The 22,659-nt window shown below is 43.6% G+C and overlaps 1 protein-coding gene across 5 annotated transcripts in view; it reads left to right on the top strand.

Moving 5' to 3' along the window:
* Nucleotides 1-22,659, top strand: part of FRMD4A (FERM domain containing 4A) — a 509,371-nt gene that overhangs the window by 380,614 nt on the left and 106,098 nt on the right. For all 5 annotated transcript variants that reach the window (XM_043884599.1, XM_043884598.1, XM_043884597.1 and 2 more), the window contains exons 7-10: nucleotides 325-347; nucleotides 13,522-13,605; nucleotides 18,323-18,388; nucleotides 18,633-18,690. In XM_043884599.1, the coding sequence (XP_043740534.1) occupies nucleotides 325-347; nucleotides 13,522-13,605; nucleotides 18,323-18,388; nucleotides 18,633-18,690 (231 nt within the window). The remainder of the gene's footprint in view (nucleotides 1-324; nucleotides 348-13,521; nucleotides 13,606-18,322; nucleotides 18,389-18,632; nucleotides 18,691-22,659) is intronic.

Raw genomic sequence — 22,659 nt, 5'->3', positions numbered from 1 at the left:
CATAAGACATAGACACATAGTGCTACCCAGACACATGTCCGGGTTCAGAATCTTTACAGTGGAAAAAGTTAGATCAGGGCTTAGAAGTGGAAACTTTCCTTTTCATTATAAATTGCTTTCTGTGTATAGAACTTTCTAAAGTTTGTCTCCTATTCAGGTGGTAAATGCATGCATCCTTCCTTAATTATATTCTCGTAGCTGATAGGATAAAATAGCAGTCAGTTGGAATGATTCGATAGAGGAGTTCATGATTCTACAGTGCATTTAAAAATCTGTAACACAGATCAGAATGAGTCACTGATGTTGAATTTTCTTCTTCTACAGGAGGCAAAGGGAGATTTTTCTAGGTGAGTTTACCTAAGTTTTTTGGCTTAAAAATATATTCTATTGCATCTGTATGAAAAGAAACTATTGTGTTATTCTTCATAGGAGGTCAGTTTATTAATATTATATATTAATGATGAAATCCAGTTCCCAACTTGTCAGTGGAAAAATTACATCAAGCAGAGAAGATGTAGTAATAGCAGGAGAATATTCGGTACCAGATGAAAGTTACTAGGGATTTCCCTAGTGGTCCAATGGTCAAGACTACCGAGGGTGTGGGTTTGATCCCTAGTCAGGGAACTAAGATCCAGCATGCCACATGGCACGGCCAAAAACTGAAAGAAAAAAAAAGAAAGTTACTAAAGGGCTGCCATTAGACGTTTTTTTCCCCTCTTTTAGTTCCAACCCTGAACAGACAAAATGCCAGCCTCTAAAAAATACCTTAATGAAAGTGTTAAACATAAATACCCTACTTCTACTTTCCTTCCTTTCCTGGATATTACATTAGGGAGAGAACAAAAACAGACTTAACTGTGGGGAAAACTGTGCCCTGCTTTAATAACTCTGTAGACCCACAAACTTCATTCTCAATCTTTCATTTCATTAAGCACGGCCCATTGACTAGCAGGGCTGTATTGCCAGTCTTTCCTGATCTGTAGTGGAGTCAGATAGGGGGTGGTCACCATCCACCAACACAGCTGTCTGCTCAAAAACAGATACCATTCCTGGAATTCTGTTTTACTAGACACCCCTGAGGGAAGTCTCCAGAACAGCCCATTCTTTAGAATTGAGGCCTAGAGACATAAAGATTAACCTCATGTACAAGAAAACAGCATCAGGGCATATGATTCTGGCCCATTGAAAGGAAATTAACAAAAGTGGTATGAAAAGCATGGATCCCTACTTCTTTTCTAATAAAGAACTTGGATGTTTTCTCATGCTTTGGGGAATCTGATCTGTAAATGTAACCTAACCTACTTCACTTGGTATCTACCTCTACTTCTCCAGCTTTGTCAAGTTCATGCTGACTAGGTTTTCAGGTCTTAGCTGCCTTCTCTCTATTCCCCATGCATTTGAAGGCTTTCTAACAAAGGCAGAGGCATATGTTCTCATTCAGATATCTCAGCAAAAGCAAAAAAATTCTTTTACAATGTAAAACAAGGGTCAGTAAGCATTTTCTGTAAAGGGCCAGATAGTGCACACATGGGTTTTGCAGGCCACCCAGTCTCTGTTGCAATTAATCACTTCTCCCTTTCTAAGTGCAGAGCAGCCAGAGATAGTAGGTAATCAGATGAGTATATCGGTATTCCAATAAAACTTTATTTATAAACTCAGAAATTTGAATGTCATATACATTTTCATATACCACAAAATAATCCTCTTTTGACCTTTTTCCCAACGTTTTAAGATATTTTTCTTAAGATTTTTTCCCCCAAACCATTCTTAGTTCACAGGCCACATAAAAACAAGCAGGGGGCTGGATCTGGCCAGTGGGTTGCAGTGGGCTGACCCCTGTTCCTAAAATATAGTCCCTTCAGCTCAATTTGATTATTTGTAGAAGGAGACCTCCAGGCCCCTTTTATTTAGGTTTCCCAAGTTCTTGCTATGAAACAGAGGTAGTCCATTTTTTTTGGATGAAGGTTTATTTATAGCCCTAGCAGGAGACCTTGGACATTGTAGGTGGTCGATAACCATTGACCAAATGGGTTTAGGGAAACATTTTCAGGATTTAGAAACTATACTTTGTTCTGTTTTTCTTTGTTAGTTTTTTATGTCCTTCATTGCATCTGAGGCTCTTGATAAGTTCAGGTTCATATCTATTGAAAAAGGGCTCAGGAGTCCCATGAAAAAAAGGTTTAATAACCACAGATCTAATGACCTCCATCGTCTGGTCTACTCACTCTGAAGGTACTTTTATCCCCCTTTTCTTTCACCGGCTCTAAACTCTGCTGTAAATATTATTTATTTTTGAGAGTCCCCTGACAGGATGGAATGTGAGCCAGGAACAGCATCATCTGGCCCCACAGATCCTGGGAACATGGGGCCACAAGGGTGGCCAGCAGTGAGGGGGGCAGGCCTGGCCTCCAGTAACTCATGGCCCCCTCATGAGCTTGTGGAATGCCAGCTCGTTGGCTGCAGAGAAACAAAGGACCCTGGTTTGACTTCATTTGTCAAAGTGTTCCATCGAAGTTTGTTTGTAGCAGCAGCTGTCAGGAGTGAGAAATAGCTGTCAAGGGAGGGGAGAGGTCAGACACCTTATCTAAAAGGTCACTTTATCTCCCAACATAAAACTCACATCACAGAAGATAGGATTCCCTGATAAACACTGTTCTCCATAGGAGTCCACAGTTAGTATGCTTGAGTGGCCTGGAGTTTGGAACCAGAGAAGAAATTCAAAATTCCTTGTTAATATCTTCCATCCATATCTGGGAAAATCCCCATAACACTGAAGTGGACCTCATTTGATATGGTGGCTGAACATCAGGTGTTTTAGATGTCCCCTTCTCAGAATTAGTATTGGAGAATATTGTTTTTGCTCTATTAATAATGAATGCCAGATTCTACATTCTTAATTGTGTTTAACTGAATAGCTTTGACTTATATGCATGCTCAGTTACTCAGTTGTGTCTGACTCTTTGTGATTCCATGGACTGTAGCCTGCCAGGCTTCTCTGTACATGGGATATTACAGGAAAGAATACTGGAGTGGGTTGCCATTTTCTCCATGGGATCATCCCGATCCCAATCATCCCAGGGATTGAAACTGTGTTTCTTGCATCTCCTGCATTGGCAGGTGGATTCTTTACCACTGAGCCACCTGGGAAGCCTTTGATTTATATACATATCCTGTAAATAAAATGCATTTTCCTGAGCAATATTTGTAACATAAGATGTCAGCTTAGAACACACAGAGCACTGTGGAAGCCTTTTATATAACTCGTGGTCCAGGGCTTCATTCTGAGACCTCCTGGAATCTGGAAGATCCAATAACCTTTTAAATGAATGGCTGCACACAGATGGCAAAGGAACTCTTCATAACCCGTGCATGCGTGTGTGCTAAGTTACTTTAGTCATGTCCTACTCTTTGCGACCCCATGGACTGCAGCCTGCCAGGCTCCTCTATCCATGGAATTCTACAGGCAAGCATCCTAAAATGGGTTTCCATGCCCTCCTCCAAGGGTTCTTCCCAACCCAGGGATCAAGCCTGCATCTCCTGCATTGCAGGCGGATTCTTGACCCACTGAGCCTCCTGGGAAGCCCCTTCATAGCCTGAAGATCCTGAATCTCTGCCATCCTTTTTAAAAGGTTACTTTGCCCAGGATGTTATTATCCTATACATTTACATTTCAGGGAATAGATACAGATTACATTTATGTAGAATGAGTGTTGAAACTCTACATATTATGGGAACTCTCTGGCAGTCCAGTGGTTAGGACTTGGAGCTTTCACTACTGTGGCCCAGATTTAATCCCTAGTTGAGGAACTAAGATGCTATAAGCTGCTCAGTGCAGAAAAAAAAAATCCACATCTATGGGAGCAAGTTCCTTGATGCACAGGAAGAAAAGTGTTCTTTTAACAAAAGGGAGAAGTTGAAAGTGCTGATACTACTTTACTAGATTAAGAACTATGTAGGGTCAGCCCAGAGCCACAACTACTCTTTCTCGTGAAACTCACAGCTGTTCTGTTTCTTCTTTTGGACTCTTTGCTCAGCAGACCCCTGAAGGCTGATTCTTACGTAACCCCCTTTTCCTTCCAGTTAATGGAATTGTTCACTTCCTTGTTTTATTGAACTTAACAATGAAATCTTGGGTTTAGTTTGCTGAAAGAAAGTGAGAGAGGAATAGATGGATGGTAAGTGTTGTTCACAACAGGAAGAAATACATATCACCCATGTCCATATTCTAGCATAGAGTGGACAAATTCATAAGATATAGTGAAAGGTTGAGGAAATCATCTTATCTAAAAATAATATTTTCTCCTTTGTAGTATTTTCCTTAACACAGCATGTAGTTATCATATTTCATTTCCTGGTACATGCATATGTTTGAAAACATGAATGTCCATCAGCAATGAGGAAATCAGTGGAGTTGGCATTTCTGTTTAAAAACAATTGAATAGCCTAAGAACTGTCCATCATGGCAGCTACACAGGCAATATTAGGGTGAAAAGGCTCAACACAGTTTTAAAAACAAACAGTTCTCCTTTGATAATCTCTCCTGAGCATTAGTCATTAGCTAACACACATTTCCCAGGATTTATATGTACTTTATTCACCACAACCTCTGCAGTGGTTTAAATGCCAAGCCCTGACTTTTCTTGTTTTAAAAAAAAATTTTTTTTAAACATTGGATTTCTGTAGAAAAATAATATTCTCATCTTTAAAAGGTCAAAAAAAAAAGCTAATGCAGGGAACACCTAATTTAATCAACTGAACAGGACTTTCAAATTGTATAGTTACATTCTAATTTAATAGATTTCTTAGTATACTGTACTAAGCAAGTTACTACTTATAGAACTTGATTTTTTTTTTGCTTTTGTCCCTAAAGAGATCTTAACTGAAAATCCTAGTGTCTAATCTTTATACTCTGGTTTTGAGAATAGCCTCACTTTTTACCTTCTGTCAGCCCTTCTGAAAGTGGGCCGCCAAATAAAAGGAAAAAAGATCATTTTAAACATTTTACCAAATTAGTGAATTGATTAAAAATACTTTATGCTACCAGGACATCCCCAGTGTTCCAGTGTGGCTAAGACTCCATGCTCCTAATGCAGGGAGCCCAAGTTCGATCCCTGGTCAGGGAACTAGATCCCATATATCACAACTAAGACCCAGGGCAGCCAAATAAATAAATAAAAATATTTTGGGGCTTCTGGTGACTCAGTGGTAAGGAGTCCTTACCACTCCTGCCAATGCAGGAGACAAGGGTTCAATCCCTGATGTGGGAAGATCCCACATGCCTTGGAGCAAGTAAGCCGAGCGCCACAGTTTTTGAGCCTGTGCTGTAGAGCCCAGGAACTGCAACCGTTGAGTGCACGCGCCGCAGCTGCTGAGCCCGCATGCCGTAGAACCAGTGCTCCACAGCAAGAGAAGCCGCGGCAATGAGAGAAGCCTGTGTATCGCCACAAGAGAGTAACCCCCACTTTCCACAACTAGAGAAAAGCCCATGGAGCAATGGAGACCTAGCCAAAAAATAAAGTTATTTTTTAATAAAGTTATTTTAAAAATAAATATATAATTAAAAAAAATAAGTCAAGGCACAGTTATATAAGATTAAAATAAATAAATTCCCAAGTCACACTACCTTTGATATAAAGAATCATGCACAAATTAATAGGGACTAGTAAAAAGTAAAATTGGTTCTGTAGAATTTTTTGTGAACAAGATTTACAGAAACCAGATCAGGACAGCTCGGTTACTTGGGGCCACCTGTTGGGACCTGGAAATATCTTTGCTACAGATAACCGGATGTATTAATGAAAAGTGAGAGTCGCTCAGTCGTGTCCGACTCTTTGTGACCCCATGGACTGTCCATGGAATTCTCTAGGCCAGAATCCTGGAGTGGGTAGCTTTTTCATTCTCCAGGAGATCGTCCCAACCCAGGAAACAAACTCAGGTCTCCCGCTTTGCAGGAGGATTCTTTACCAACTGAGCTATCAGGAAAGCCATGCTAATCATTGAAAGGCTTACGAGGACCAGTAAGCAAGCAGCACTTGAAAAAGGCTTGTACTGAGGAAATCCCATGTAAAGATCTGTGAGTCACATTTTGCTTACCTGTTAGGCAAAGCTTATCATATGCTTGCTTTAAAGATGATGGCAAGCTGCCCTCCATCTACAGCTTCTCAGTTCCAAATAAACACAGCAACCATAGTCAAAGAAGTTTCTATGATACCTGTACCGAGTTACAGGCTGGTCCTAGTAAGACAATATCTGCTGCTCAGAGTTCCAGGGTCAGTAAGAGTCTTACTGTAACCTTGATTTATCAAACTGCAGATTTCTAATTCTCCTTAATAATGATAATGCTACTTTTAGATACAGAGCAGCACGTTACTCCCTCAACAGAAATGAATAGTGGTCCTTCATTAACAAAAAAAAAATTGATTTTTAACTCCATTTTAGATGAGAAATTGGAGTATTTATTTGTCCCGAAAAATTCCTTTCAGCTTCCACAGATTTGCTCTAGAAGAACAGTTAGAAGCAAAAAAAAAAAGTGAAGATCTTTTAATATTTTACCTTCTGTAAACCATGAGACCATGTATTCATTAAGAGAGAGAAAATGAAATTTCTGTGGGGAAAAAATATACCCTCTTGATTTTTTTTTGTTCTTTGTGTGATATCTGTTCTGCATTTTTTTAAGAGCATTTGTGAATTAATGCAATGAAATAATACTTACTGGTATCTGAAAATTCCAGGCTTGTAGGTGTTGTGGGTTTTTTTTTTTTTTTTTTTTTTTTTGTCTTTTTGTCAGACTAGGTGATGATGCCTTTTAGGTAGTCATAGGTTAAAGGAGGACTTCCCAGGTGACTCAGTGGTAAAAAGCCTGCCTGCCAATGCAGGAAACTCAGGAGGCTCAGGGTTTCATCCCTGGGTTGGGAAGATCCCCTGGAGGAGGGCATGGCAACCCACTCCAGTATTCTTGCCTGGAGAATTCCATGGACAGAGGAGCCTGGTGGGCTACAGTCCATAGGGTTGCAAAGAGTCAGACATGACTGAGGCCCCTCAGCACACACACACATGCAGGTTAAATGAAGAGTTTTAAAAGATCAACAGGAAAAGAAGACAAAGGGCTGACTTTCTTATAAAAGACTGTTTTGGTAACATAAACATTTATATAGATTACTATCTTTTAAAAGATGACAGCATTATTTTCTTGCCCTGTTAAGAGAGTATTGAAAGTTATTAATCACAGGTGGTGGTCTATAAATCACAATTCTGAGCCTACTAACATCATTACTTTGCACTTACATAAGTGGTTTTACTACTGCAAGTCAGAGCTCAGTTTTATAGCAGTCTTAGAGCATTTGATCATTTGGGGTATATTTTCCTACAGTGTTTTAATTGGCCTCTTGAAAGAAGGCAGCTGGTATGATCATATAGTAAGAGAAATAGATTTACTGAGACTTTTAGATAATTAGTAAAAAAAAAAAAAAAAAAAGACTCGGACAGCTGTGTTTGAAAGAGTCAACATTTGGAATACAACTTACATAACCTATTAGTATCTTCAATACACAAACTTGCAGATTTCCCTATTGGAAAATTCCTAGGAAAAAAAGTCATCTGTTAAGCTTGAAACACATGGAAGCCCCAAGAAGAGTTTTTGTAAGAAGTATTTAAATGTATATAAATCTCATATATAATTTTATCAAGAAAGGAGAAAGGAGTGTGTGATATTTTCCCGTGACTTATGAAGGACTAAGAGAAACAGCTGGAATCTCTCACACCAGCAGGACCTTTTGAAAGGAATGGAATCTGAAATTTTGAAACAAAATGTACAAATGGAAAAGTTATTACAGAAAGCTTTGTTTTGTGCACAACAGTCCGTTTCACTGAGGTTTTCAAGTGTGTAATTCACAGTTTGCGAACATAGAAAAGTATTCAGATAGGGTATTTTGCAGGATGATATTCTTCAAATCCTATGGGAATTGTTTAAGGAAAAAGTGAAACAACTTGTGTATTATGACAGCTTGTCTCATTTGCTAAGCATTTCTTTAATATCATTGTTATATTTTGAGTTAACCTTGATAATAGCAAAAAAGTTCATAACTATGACATTATGTCAGTTCTTCAGAATTAAGATTCTGTCTCAGAAGCATAATGTTTTAGAAAATTAATCAGTTGCTTTTTCTTGTGCCCTCTTGAGTAAAATTCTTGCCTCACCTTGTAGGCTTATAAAAAAATTTTCACTTGTTTTAAATTTTACAAGTTTACAGTTATGTTAGAAACTCACAAAAATTGTTCCTGTCATCCTAGAAAACCAAACTCACTAATTGAGAAAGAAATCATTATTTAGGTAAATTAGCCTTTAACATCAGAAATAAAGGCACATACATACTGGTTTTGCCCCTCCATCCAGGTGGCAAATTAGTGTGGCCTATTTATCCATGATGCACGCCTGGAATCCATAGTCCCATGCTGGAAAAATCTCAGAGGGATTCCGCGTGCTTCCCAGGTGTCTCCAAGTGTCACAACAAGAGAAACATCATAAGCTTTGCCCCCAGCCACCAGCTCTGTGAGCTTCCCTCCACCCCTGAGAGAAAGAGCATGTGATAGGGAAGAGAGAATCATCTTCTTTGCTGTAACCTGAACTTCAGCTTGGTTCACAAAAAAAAAAAGGAAGGAAGGAGAGAAATTGTTTCTTTCATGGTTAATTACAATCAGCAGAGATCATCTACAAGTCTCAGAGTTTTCTAGATGTATTGTACCATTGGATAAAGCAATACAGATCCACAGGGCATCTCTGAAGCTTTTCCCAGTGTTTCTGAATTGAGAGATTTGTCGGTTTTAGACAGTAATGCGGGCTATCCTGTAACACCCACGACCGCATCGGGGACAGCCCCTGGACTCCAGGGTGTCCACACTTCTGCGTCAGAATGTGGACATTCACACCAAGGGCAAGAGAGAGAAGGTCAAACACTAGGTTTGCCACCCCATTGGCTAGAAGGCTGTTTTCTACATTGTTTATTTGACTCACTGGGTCTCCATTGCAGTGCTCGGCCTTTAGTTGCAGCTGTGGGCTCACTAGTTGCCGCGCCTGCGCTTAGTTGTGGTGTGTGGGATTGAACCCAGGCCCCCTTGCGTTGGGTCTTAGCCCCTAGACCACCAGGGAGGTCCCTAAACGGCTTTATTTCTTAGAGGTTTTCACATTTTGGAATTGTGGCTAATGAGGACCCGTAATATTCTTTTTTCCTTATGAAACCCCTCTCCCTGGAGAACTTGACCTTCATGATACACTTAAGAAATATGGAGGAGTTGGTAGAACATTAGCTTTCTGTGACCGCTTCTGAGTCTCACATTCATCCTTTCTGTAACACTAGTGTAGTCTTCTGGCTTTAGTGCTGTAGCGTTTTAGTACCAGGGGACCTCAAAATCACTGGTTTCAGCAAGAATTCTCCCATGTGAAGCCAGTTCTATTTGCCCAAGTTTTGTCCTGTAAATTATGAACATCTTACGTGAGCCAGAAGGAATCTTCTGAAAAAGCATTCCCTCATTTTTAAAGGACAACAAGGACTTCCCTGGTGGCTTAGACGGTAAAGAGTCTGCCTACAATGCGGGAGACCTGGGTTCAATCCCTGGGTCAGGAAGATCTCCTGGAGAAGGAAATGGCAGCCCACTCCAGTATTCTTGCCTGGAAAATCCCATGGATGGAGGAGCCTGGTAGGCTACAGTCCATGGGGTGGCAAAGAGTCAGACACGACTGAGCGATTTCACTTTCACAAGCACCTTGTGGATTTTACTAATACTCCTATCAAGTTTAATTTTTGCTTTCTTCACTTTATGCTGTCTTGGTTAAATGTATTGTAGCTGTTTTTTTGTGGCAAATCCCCTAGTTGACAGATTGCTAGAAAGCTGAGTTTTCCAGAGTAGGTCCTTCAAACTTCCCGTGTTTTATGACCAGGGTAGACATTAAAAGCAAGGTCTATCATCTTAAGGAGAAAAAAAGAGCCGTAAATCAGACCAGCAGAGCATTGAGAGATCACTTTTTTGCAGGCAACATTAATCACTATCTAAAAGTTTTGAATAAAATCAAATATTAAAAATAAGAAGACCAAAAAAAAATAAGAATTCAGTTTTACTCTCAGTTGAGCAAGTGACTTTCAAAGAGACCTTTTTTTCTTTTTCTATTAATAAAAGTGGAACCTAACTTTTGTTTGGAACAAGGAACTGTTTTAGAGTGTTTTATAAGTTGGCATTTATCAGGTACCCTGAACTCTGGGAGAAATGTCCAAGTGGAAGATCTTGAGAGAGAAAGCTGGGCACTTCTAGCACATTCTTTTGGTTTCAGCTTCCCAAGTCCCTGGAGATAGAGTGACCAGCTGTCCCGTTAAGGCAGCTTTGTGATTTGCAGTCCGAGTTTGGCCAGATTGCCTGACGGGCGGTCCCCCTCTAAGTTATCACAGATGTTTACAGACAGCAGAAAAGCAAACAGGACGTTTCTACATAGCTGTCCTTTGGGAAGGTTTAAGAGCCCTGGATCCCTTCCAGAATGTAATGGATTTGGATGGATTTCACGCCTTTGTGATTTCTTGTTGTATTTGTCTGTGTCACCTTGCCCTGGGGGAGCACTCGAAAAGCCACTGCTGCTCCAGCCAGGATGTCAGACCTGGGACTCTCATCAGGGATGCTTGTTTGCCAACAAATGAGTGTTTAGTGGGTAAGACAATCCCTTCCTCCTTTAGTTCCATCCTTCCCCAAATATGCTTTAGATGAGTCTGAGTAAACCCAAATCCATACTTCAGCTTAACTGCCTTTCTTACAGTTGCATCTAGTAAAATTCAACCCATAGGGTGCCTCCCTAGGCACTGATGAATCAGTGAATCAAATCCCTGTTCTTGGGGAGCTTATAGTTAATAAACAGAGATCAGACCCAAAAACTCATTATTGTGGTCTCTTGGGTATTTGAGGACCTGAGTATTTCTTTAAGCTATGTCTTAATAGCACGTGAGTAAAGATCCCAGGCTCTGCTTGGGAATTGAATTTTCCTAAACATAAGGAGGCAACCTGTTTGAAAAGCTCCAGTGACTGACAACTGTCTCCTACCCAAACCTGGACTCTGCCAGCCTGGCACGGAAGGTCCTCAAAATCTTAGCCTAGTCTGCCCTTTATTTGGCCAAACTGCCCCTTGTACACCACCTACCCTGGTTGATCTCTTCAGTTCATAGTGTCTCACCTCCATGGTCTGCTGGATTCCACTGAGAACAAAAATGAGATTCCTATTCTTTTCTTCATGCAGGTCTTGCCAAAGCCTGCTTTTATACTAGAGCCCACAGAGACTTTCCTTTCCTCCACACGTTTTAGTTTGTTGTTTGAATCGACATGATCCAATACTGCCCATCTCATCGGCTAGCTTTTAACTTGTACCTCTTGCTCCATGCCCTGAATTGTGAGCATTTTTTGATTGAGGACTATGTCTTATCTTTTTTATTTTAATATTTCCTACACTACTTCCTAATAACAGGGGCTCCATAAATACATTCAACTTATTGATTATTAATCAATAAATTCTTGCCACTTGAGTGATAACAGTTCAAGGACTTGGATTTATTGATTTCAGCAGTTACAAATTGAGTTATTCTTTCCAGTTGGTTGTTCAAAGCCAAGATTCACAAGCTTCACTGTCACTGTTTCTTGTGGGGCTTCCCTTGTGGCTCAGCTGGTAAAGAATCCACCTGCAATGCAGGAGACGTAGGTTCCACCCATGGGTTGGGAAAATCCCCTGGAGAAGGGAAAGGCTTCTGTTTCTTAGTCCACTTGAAAAGTGCCCTTTCTGGGCGAAGCAGTAAGGTTATATCCATGTGCCTCTTTGTCACCATGTATGTGCACTTGAAGTCTGGAAGTGGTTTTGCCCAGAGACACTTGGCATCCAAAAGTCACTGCTGGAGGCAGTGTTTCTGGCTGGTTGGGGACCCACAGAAAGTCACGTGACTGCAGTATTCCTTCTTCCCTTTGTATTTACCTACTGAGCACCTGTCTCGTTGCTTTTTAGATGCCACTGCCCAATGTCCGGGCCATCAGTCTTTGCCTTGCCTTTCATGAGCAGCCTGGAAGCTGCTACTATAGCCGAGGTTAGACCTGTGTGTGAAGGCAGGCTCCACGGGTGGCCTCTGCTCCCCAGCAGGGCCCTCGAGATGCTCTGGTGGACCAGTACAGACAGAACCCGGTACACACCAAAACCATCCCAAAGGGATGCTGCCGACAGCTCTAGAGGTAGACAGTGGGGGCCAACACTCAGATGCCTTGTCCCGGTGGGGGACGCAGGTCTGCTGAGCGCGTGTGGGGGAGTCCAGTCTCTGAAAACCCCTGGTTAAACGTGGCAAGTTCAAAGTATCTTCCAAACCTGAGAACGTGTGAGTGCAGAGGAAGTCTGGCCCGGGGACCAGACGCGTAAGACGTCCTCCTCGTGCCTAATGATCGGCTTCACACCTGCTGAGTTTTTTCTGGACCTTGTCAAAACCAAATGACTTGTATACAAAACAGAAACAGACCCACAGACATAGAAAACAAATTTATGGTTATCAAAGGGGAAAGGGCTGGGGGGATAAATTAGGAGCTTGGGATTAACATAACCATGCTGCTAAATACAAAATGGTTAACCACCAAGGACCTACCGTATAGCATAGAAAACTTTGCTCATTATTTTGCGAGATCTATATATATGTAAAACTGAACCACTTGGCTGTACTCCTGAAACTAGCACAACTTTGTAAACCAACTATACTCCAATAGAAAAAATTGTTGAAGTCAAATTTTTTGAGAATTTGAAAATATGTTTTAATTATCATGTTTCAGAACATAAGTAAGGGGAAATTTCTTTTTTACTTAGGAAGAAAGAGGTTAATACACTAGACCAGTGATTTCTGAAGGTAGATAACTTAATATAGTGAAATCATGCCTTATTAACAGGACAATAGCATCTTATAAAGAACACCACATTTTATATAATAAAGAATTTTTAAATTATCTTGATTTTAAAGAGCAAATGTTGTTGATTTGTCATATTTTGGACAACAGTTTCTAACATGTGGTTAATCCAGGCAAAGAAAACTGGTTAATGAGGGAAACAGTTCATGGTGAAAACAGTCGAAAACAACTCCATTCTCAGAGCCCACGACTGGGCCCCCAGGAGCTCCCGAGGTCCCCCTTTGGGGACCCTGATGACCCTCTCCCACATTCCTGCTGCCCAGGGACACTCATCTGTACCCGCTTGGCATGCAGGGCTTGAAAAGAACCCTCAGGCACCCCAGAGGGCTCTACCCCGCCCTGCTGTGTGCACAAGGATAGGCCACGGGGCTCTGCATGCTGTGTGTCCCCTTGTGACTCTCTTAAGTAAATCAGCACGAAGAAAGCACCACTTTTCACCAAAGGAGCACAGACGTGGGGTGTGAGGACCAGATGGCGGGGGTCGGGTCTCCTGGTGCAGTACGGTGGTCTTCTCCCGGGCCAGCCGTGTTTCTGCCATGCCCCCTGTCTGCCCCTGTCTTGCAGCAATGAAGTGGTGAGGACAGACCTGAAGAAGCTGCCAGCGCTTCCCACACAGGCCCTGAAGGAGCACCCCTCCCTGGCTTACTGGTAAGGCCCTTTTCTCTGCACGCCCCAGTCATCCCCCCAAGGAAGGAGACCCTGCTAAGGAGGCAAGGGACTCCGGGCGACTGTCCACCCTCCCCACCACCACGGGTCAACCTAGTCTCCAATCAGAGCGATTCCAAACTGTATCGAGTGGCCCGAGCCTTCATGAATCCATTTTTTGCATTTATTTAAATGACACGGAATATGAGAGCTGTTTTTCCTATTTTCTTTCTTTTCCTCTTTTTTTTTTAATAAAAGGGAAAACTTCTAAAATTTCACTTTGGATGCCTTGCCTCCTTGGAGAACCCTTCATGAACTGCTAGAATTTCACTTTGGGATCCTTGTCATTTGATGACAGCATGTGTGGGGTTTTGAGATGTGGGAGGATGAGAGGGGTTTCTTCTTTGCAGAAGAGGGAGGTTGATTCTTTTCTTTTCCCACAATGTTTCATATCTCCCGATGTAGCTGCCGTGTAACATTACACCATAGTTCATCTGTTAGGCCCTACACTACTGATTCTCAATGAATCGGGCATTTGAACCGTTCTCAGATTGTGGTTCAGGTCACAGTGGAGTGGGGTTTGCATGGCTGGGTAGTGTGTTGAAATACTGTAGGGCCAGCAAGCCCCCAGCCACCATCCTTTGAAAGAAAAACGCCACTTCCCTAATCATTCTTATGACTCTGTAACCAAAAGCACTTTTTGTTAGGCTTTTGTAAGGGCTTTTATTTTAAAATAATAAGATAAAAATCACAGAACAAGTCAATGTTGTTGCATTATAACATATGACTTTTCAGCATTTCTCTTAATACACTTTATGAAGTTTACAGTTTAATAATAACATTTTATCTTGTCTAGACACCTTTCCCATTGCCAAACTAGTTGTTCAGTCATCCGGGTGGCTTTAGGGGATTCTTTTGGCTGGGATGGGGTGTGTCTTACTGTGGAGGGCATTAGCAGGATGAAACTCTAGGACATAAATCATGTCTTGCCAAGAGACCAAGTGATGGGGCAGCTGGACAGGAAATAAAACGGCTGAACCCTGAGTCTGTCAGCTTCCACCTGTGTGATGGCATTCTCGGTTTCATTTCTCTGAACTGTTTGTTGCTAGTCTTTTAAACAGTGCTCAGGGCCTTATAATTTGCCTTCAAAGAACAAGATTGGTTTAACACACAAAGACTTTGCATGTGTCAGTTTCCAAACTTCCAGCCTGGCAGCATGCACATACAAACACCCCAGATGGCACTCTTGTTTCCTTTTTTGTGGAACCAAATTGCCCTCTCCCCAGTTCCTTATGCTCCCTGTGCTCCTTAGGCTTCCTTCTCTGTCCTCCCAGCAGTTTATTTTCAGGAAACCAGTGATGAAGGGACTGGAGCTGCAAGGAGATAATTCACAAAACTGGTAGTTCCTACCCGGTGAAATGTATTTGCCGGCAGAGGCTGTAATGTTGCTGGCTTGTCTGGAGTTGCTTTGAGCCTAATGAATCCCTCAGTTATCTCATTTGTATGTTTCCAAATGTTGTTTATACCCTGGCTGCTCATTTCAGAGCCGTGAACCCCTTTTCTCTCTCTCCTTCCTGTCTCTGGGTTTTCTTCTGTTATCTCCATAGCTGCTCTGTGTGCAAACGTCATCACTGACCCATGACTCCTTCCTTCACGCTGGTGCTCTCTCTTTTGTCAGTATGAACAGCTTCATCCTCGTCCATGTCTCTAGCTGTCCTGCCAGAACAGCCCTGTATCTCTGTAACCAGGCCCACACTTTCCCCAGGTCTCATTTGGACCCAGAGGCAAATGTTACTATCTAAATGTCCTAGGAGGATGACAGGACAGAGGGAGGGATGCTTTTGAAGCAGGTGCCCCCAGGTTCTACAGCTCAGCTTGTACACAAACAAGCCAGTGGCATGAACCATTGTCATGATGCATAGCTTAAAAGAAAAAAAAGGCGCCCCCACACACAGATGCAGTGGAGAACCTTCAGGCCTAAATAAGCCATAGGGATCCTGTCCACACTAGCCAGGGAAGGCATTACAGCCTAGTGAGCAGAACAGTAATTTAGGATCCCAGCCATGTCTCTGAGCTGTGGGGGTAATGACAGTCCAGGAAGCTCTGCTGCCTTGATTTTCCATCTGTAAAATGGGACTAACCATTCCAGCCAAATCCAGACTGTAATTAAGAGAGGAATATTAATAAACAAGCACATAATGCAGTTAGAAAGTTGTGAGCGGTGCACAATAATGCCAAGCCATCACCCAGTAATCCTTTCTGCTCATTTTCCCCAAGCATACCATGGGTTTGGACTTCTCACCCTGCATGATCTCCTCATGGGAGGGTGGCATCGAGTCACACAGTGCCCAGGGCCCTGGGTCAAGGCAGCATCAGGGCCCTGACCTGGCTTCTCTTGATGCAGGACCACAAATACACCCAGACAGGGCGTGAGGGGATGTCTTCCTTTACTCTGAAATCACTGGCCCCTGCAGGCCAAGACAGGGAGCCTGTCCAAGGAGCCTCCTCCAAGACAGGGAGCCCTGTGGCCATTGCCTTGTTTCTGCGTTCCCTGCATGCAGAGATGATATTGACCTTAACAGCACGACCCAGTCCCTGCCTGGAGGCACCATCAGGCTGGGTCACTTGCCTTTTTGCTTCATGTAACACCATGTCCTCCAAATGGTGTTTGGGGATTCCATTTCCTCTGGCTGGTGGGTCTCTGATAATAATCCCATGGAGGGGTGGTTGGTGCCATGATCATCTGTCAGTCCCCATGGAGGGACGGGGATTGGAGGGGGTCCCGGGAAGCAGGGCGTCACATGCCTGCCCACGGTATTTCCACTGGGACAGACAGAGAGGGGAAAGCCAAGGAAGCAGGAAGATACTGAGGCCTCGCAGAGGGTCTCAGACAGCAGGAGAAACTAGGCGGGAGAGGGTGGGGGTGGCAGATCCCTGCAGCTGTCAGGCTCAGTGAGGCCCCAAGGGTCAGGCCATTTATTTTGTGAACAGCTGCACAGCTGCCTGCCGGTGTTTCTGACCCTGCTGGTGTCTTTCCTGAGCCATGCTGGTGTTCACCACTACAGCGCTATGTTGAATTCCAACCCCCATCCCAGCCTGGGGAGCCAGGGACCCTCTTTGCGACTCTACAAAGGAAGCAGGCTTGTAGCTATACTGTGTGGCTTGACCCCGGATCTGAGGGTCAACCTCCCTAAATGCTACATCATCGTGTGCCCACCCAGCTCTTGATTCAGCAGGCAGCTGGAGAGGAAGCTGAAAGGGTGACCCCAGAATGTCCTGACTCCACTCTGATGGTCTGTGAGGCTGGCGTCCACCCCAGCAAGGACACTTGTGGAGAATTTTCTGTCAGGAGAGGGCCTTGTCCCCCTCGATGCAGAGCTACCATGGTGTGAGGTGTGTGGGAGCTGGGGAGAAACATGACTGCATCTGCCCCTTTCTGAACAGAGGGTGCTCGGACCCCATAGACTGGACTCTCAGCTAGACAAAGGCCCCTCGTAGCCAGTCATTCCCCATCTGGGACATCAGGAAAGACACTTTCCTGCCAGGGACCAATCTTGCACAAGTCAAATTTCAGAATACTAACATGCAGAGATATTCATAGAAGATTAAGAGAGTAACTAGAAGAAAAATAAACTACCCCCAAGTACTAGGTAATGAACATACAGAATGTGTGCTCCCCTCCCCAGAAGTGACCTCACTAATAAGAGGTGGGTGAAAGAAGGCTTTCGATCCGCTCTGGGATAATAAATGAATCATAGCTTGTAAAGTTCAACTGAGGAGGTCTTGAGGGTTCATCCCTGGAATTACCTCCCATTGTGGAGTCCACAGGCTGTGGGGAGGAAGAGTAAGGTGGAGGCCTGAGGAAGAAGGTTCCAAGGTCTCAGAGGCCAAGCTTTTGGACTTGACCTCCCAGCAGGTGGAATGTGGTTCTTGAGTTGGGCTTGGCATTTCCAAAGGCATCAGGGTACAGGGTCACTTCCCAGGGAGGCCCTTCACACTGTCTGCCTCGTCACAGGAGGGTGAGGCCCCCATGCCCCTCAAGGAGCAAGCTAACATCTCGCTGTGTTAGACCTGAGATTTCAGAAGGTTACCGGGTCCCCATCTGGCTTCCGATGACTGCCTTCTTGTCTCACAGTGCTCCTGTGGGCCTTTTATTGCTCTATGATTTGTATTAACCAGCCCCAAATTCCTGAACTTTCCCATCCTCCTTAGACACCCTCAATTCTTAACTGCTAACAGGGTAGAGAGGCCATGAATGTCTTGTCGAGGTCAACACCTGCTTCCCCCTGCCTGGGCAGATGGAATTGAGGAGGTGAGGAGGGGGAGGAGGACCCGATGGAGGTTGCCAGGAATGTCCACGTGGACCTCCAGCAGTGGTTGTCTCCCTGTCCTCATCCTGCATCCCTCCCCACTGGGATGTGTGCTCCTTTCATCCTCTGCTCCCACAAGGAGTCTGATCCCCCAAACCTGAGCTAAACTCAAGCCAAAGAGAAGTGAGTCCTCTGAGGGGAAAGTGGACTCTTTTGGAACTTCCATCGCCCTGGACATCTCACTTCGTCTGGGTTCCAAAATGCTGCTTCCAGGACAAATCATTCTTCCAGGAGCTGTTGGCTTCTTGGAGCCACTCATGAGGATGTGGGGCTGATGGTCTTTTCATGAGGAGGGCTCAGGGCCGTCACCTGGAGACTGAGGTAGAGACTCCTTTTTCCTCTTGTTCTAGTGAGGACCGGGTCATCGAGCACTACAAGAAACTCAACGGCCAGACCAGAGGCCAAGCCATCGTCAAGTAAGTACCCCGCCCCTCCCAGTGCTGATGAGGTTGTGTGTATGTTCACATAGAAAATGTCAGGATTGTTCAGTTCTTCTGGGAGAGACTCCAGTGGGTGGTGGTTCCATTTAATTTTCAAGTAATAACCATTCTGAGAACTTTATCATGTACACACAGACACCAATGTGTGTATGATACCAGTTCTGCTGAATAACCATGTGTGTGCATGTGTGTGTTGTTTTGTTTTGTTTTGTTTTAACAGCTACATGAGCATCGTAGAGTCTCTCCCAACCTATGGGGTTCACTATTATGCAGTGAAGGTAAGTGACCTCATTTGGTAAACATTGCCAACATGCCCTTAAAAAGATTCTCATTTCTTTCTTTTTAATCTTAGTGAAGTTTTTTGGGGTTTGGGGAGGACTCAGTCAGGGAGATCGCATGCTGGGGGAGTTGGGACCATGGAACACCCCCCCAGTGTAGTTAAGACTTGATTCAGAGACTCTCCAAAATTCACTTTCACTTTTGTGAAGTGGGTGTGATAAATGCCTAATTCCTTTCAATTCTCAGAAGAATCCTGGAGATCAGGACCACAGAGCCTCTCAGTAGGAAGATTCCAAGGAACTATAGAGAACAAAAACTTAAGCAGAATCAACAATGTTTCTCTTGGTGGTCAAATGCCACGTAGGCAGCCAAATAGGAGAAGTGGGACTATGGGTTGAGCAATCAATAGCCTCTATCTTCTTAAATATGCTGATGGCAGGTCCAATGTGACACTGGCCCCATTGTAAATTCTTTTACATTTGATACATAATGTCCAAGACTGGGATCCCTTCTTTGCAATAATGGATAATGATGTTCCCAGGCTCCTTTTTCTATCCTGAGAAAGGATAACTTCGTTTCCCTTCATTTACCCCAGCGTGAAGTTTATCAAAGTCATTGCCCCAAATCTGGACAAAAGGAACAGAAAACCCTTCTGAACTCAAGACAGTCCCACCAAGCAACCCAATATTCTCAGGCTCTTCTGCCAATTTCCTTCCCCGTGTTTCTACCTGACTGTATTTTTTATAAAGATTTATTTATTTACTTTGTTTTTTGTCTGTGACTGGTCTTTGTTGCTACATGCAGGCTTTCTCCAGTTGCAGTGAGTGGTGGCTGCTCTTCGTTGTGGCGCTTGGCCATCTCATTGTGGTGGCCTCTTGTTGCAGAGCACTGGCTCTAGGCACTCAAGCTTCAGTAGTTGTGGCACACAGGCTTAGTTGCTCCGTGATATGTGGGATGTTCCTGCATCAGGGATTGAACTAGTATCTCTTGCATTGCAAGGTGGATTCTTAACCACTAGACAACCAGGGAAGCCCCACCTGACTATATCTTTAATTCTTTTAGATCAGAGTGTGCCGTGTTTCATTCATTATTGTGTCAACGGCATTTTGCACATCCTTGGTGTGCATTTAATGGCCTGTATCTTCCTCCAAACTGCAGCTTTCTGATAACAAAGACTGTGTTGTATTCTGTTATATATTCCTGGAATCCAGCAGAATCTGGCATAGTGCCTGGCATGTAGTAGGTGCTCAGCAAATATTTACCAAGTGCCTTTATTGAGAATTGAATTGAGTAGTTGGATGTATATATTTCCATGATGGGAACAGATATCAGAGTGATATTTGTGGAGCCCAGTTTTGAGGCATATGTGGGGACTCCAGTCCCACCCAGCAGCTCATCTCCAGATCTATCACAGCCTACAGTGGTTCAGTTCTTCCTGATATCCTTCCAACACCCTTTCCACCAATGAAAGCTCTTCATCTCTCTTCACCATGATGCACAGAACTCAGAACCATGGCAGTCATCCCTGTCTTTCTCAAGTCTAAGCTGTAGTCTTGTCATGAGAAATATGACCTGGCCTTCTGAGCTAAATTCTGTCCCACATGAAAAGTATGAATCATCTAAGGAGACAATCCCTGTACCACTCTGCCCGGGGATATGGCCCCTGAAATCAGTGGGCAGTCAACTCCCCAAAAGGAAATTGAATTGATCATGAAAAAGAGATTCAAAATCCCCCCTGCTGGCTGCCAGGGTTCAACTCTTACACTGTGACTGAGTCTAGAACCCATGTCCATTTTGCTATCTTGCTACCATAAAGGAAATAGGAGGACCCAGCATTAGTCCTGACATTATTACAAGAGGCATATCACAGAAATCAAACTGTGAGTCTCTCTGTCACTTGTGGAAATATTCCACAGTGCTGTTTAGCAGAGAGGTCTGAATTCATGAATGGAGCCAGTAATTCAGGAATCCCTGACTCCATTCCATTCTCTGATTTGCTGTTTGTTCTAAGCATGATCTCACCTCTGCTGCTCATAATTAAAAGAGAGATTAAGGGATTTCCCTGGTGTCCAGTGGCTGAGGAAACACCTTGCAAGGCAGGAGACACAGGTTCAATCCCTGGTCAGGGAACTAAGATCCCACATGCCACAGAGCAATTAAGCTCATACACCACAGCTCCAGAAGCCCCTGCACTGTAACTGCTGATTTCAAGCTCCACAATGAAAGATCCCACATGACAACCATGTGCTGCAACTAAGACCTGACCCAGCTAAATAAATATATATTGAAAATAAATAGAGGCTTCCTTGGTGGCTCTGTGGTAAAGAATTTGCCTACCAGTGCAGAAGACACGGGTTCAATCCCTGGTCTGGGAAGATCCCACATGCCGTGGAGCAACTAATCCTATGTGTCACAACTACTGAGCCAGTGCTCTGGAGCCTGGGAACTGCAACTACTGAGTGCATATGCCACAGCTACTGAAGCTAAAGCACCCTGGATCCTGTGCCTCCCAACAAGAGAAGCCACCATGCTGAGAAGCTGGCACACCACAACTAGGGAGTAGCCCCTGCTCGTCACAACTAGGGAAAAATCCCGAGAAGCAGCGAAGACCCAGCACAGCCAGAAATAAATGAATAAAGATAATATACGTGTGTATATATATAATAAAATAAACAAATAAAATAGAGATTAATAAATCTGCTTCTCCAACTACTCCACAAAAATTTTCTAAGTATTAGAAGACTATTGAGATAGGTTGAGATACCTAGATGGAAAGGCTTTCAGGTGGAACTTCATCTGGGTTTTACGAACACAGTGTAAACCTGAATTCTGTTTCCTCATCAGCCCTAGAACTTGATGAAAGGACAACCTCTGATATGCATGTTATCTGCCATCCAATAAAACTTTGGAAATATGCTCCTTTGCTGTTTGTGAGAGACCTCGTGAATCTCCAGGTGCCAGGTGTGCCTGTGTGTTTGACTTTTGGACTCTCAAGCTTGCGGGATTGCTCTCCCACTTATTTGGAGAAAGAGCCTAAGCAACTATATCGAGACTCACTGTTTGGTGGCCTTCCTTGTAAATTTCACAGATGCCCCGTGTCTCAGTGTGATAATACCTCTTGCCTCAACAATCTGGAACCACAGTGGCTTTCATCTGTCCTCTTGTTCTGTTCTTCAAAACCAGTGCAGTGACATGGGCACTTTCCAGAGACGGGAGTTTTATACCGTTACAGAAATTTAGAAGCTGTTCTAAAAATTTTAAATGTAGTTCTTTTGCTTTTTACCTTTGTGCTTACCTTGAAGCACAGACTCATGCCCCACAAAACCCTGAAGCCAACTTTGAGCTTTCAGGACGTCCACCGTGGGCTCTATTAGGTCATTCATCCGTGTGGCAATTAGAACAAATCCAGGGAAAGGCTGCTTGATATGCCCACTGCCAATTCCTAGCATTTGGGATCGTCTTGTTAACAATCACCCTACTTGAATGGAGATTTACCATCTAGGGGCCAGAGGTCTCTGTTAAAGGAGTAAACAGAGGGTCTTGGCATTTCTCATTCTGCCCCCGGAGTGTCTAGGCTTCAATTTTGTTACTTTGTCCTGTAGCCTGGGTCACCCAGGCCAGCCTGGAAGCCACTGGCCTCGTAAGTGAGCGGGACGCATTGGGAAGCACCTGCTCGCCCTGCACTGCCATCAGCCTGCTGGGGGCGGGGGGAAAGAGAGGGTCCTGAGTACAGTAGGACACAACATTTGCATGATTTCCTTGTCTAAAACGAGAGGAGTCTGGGACTTCCCTGGCGGTCCAGTGGTTAAGGCTTTCCCTTCCAATGCAGAGGGTGCTGGTTTGATCCCTGGTCAGGGATCTAGAATCCCACGTGCCTTGGAGCCAAAGGGCCAGAACATGAGACAGAAGCAACATTATAACAAATTCAATAAAGACTGTAAAAATGGTCTACATAAAAAAAAAAAATA

Source organism: Cervus elaphus, chromosome 23, assembly GCF_910594005.1.
Source record: "Cervus elaphus chromosome 23, mCerEla1.1, whole genome shotgun sequence".
Lineage (NCBI taxonomy): Eukaryota > Metazoa > Chordata > Mammalia > Artiodactyla > Cervidae > Cervus > Cervus elaphus.
This window is presented reverse-complemented; position numbering and strand designations above follow the sequence as displayed.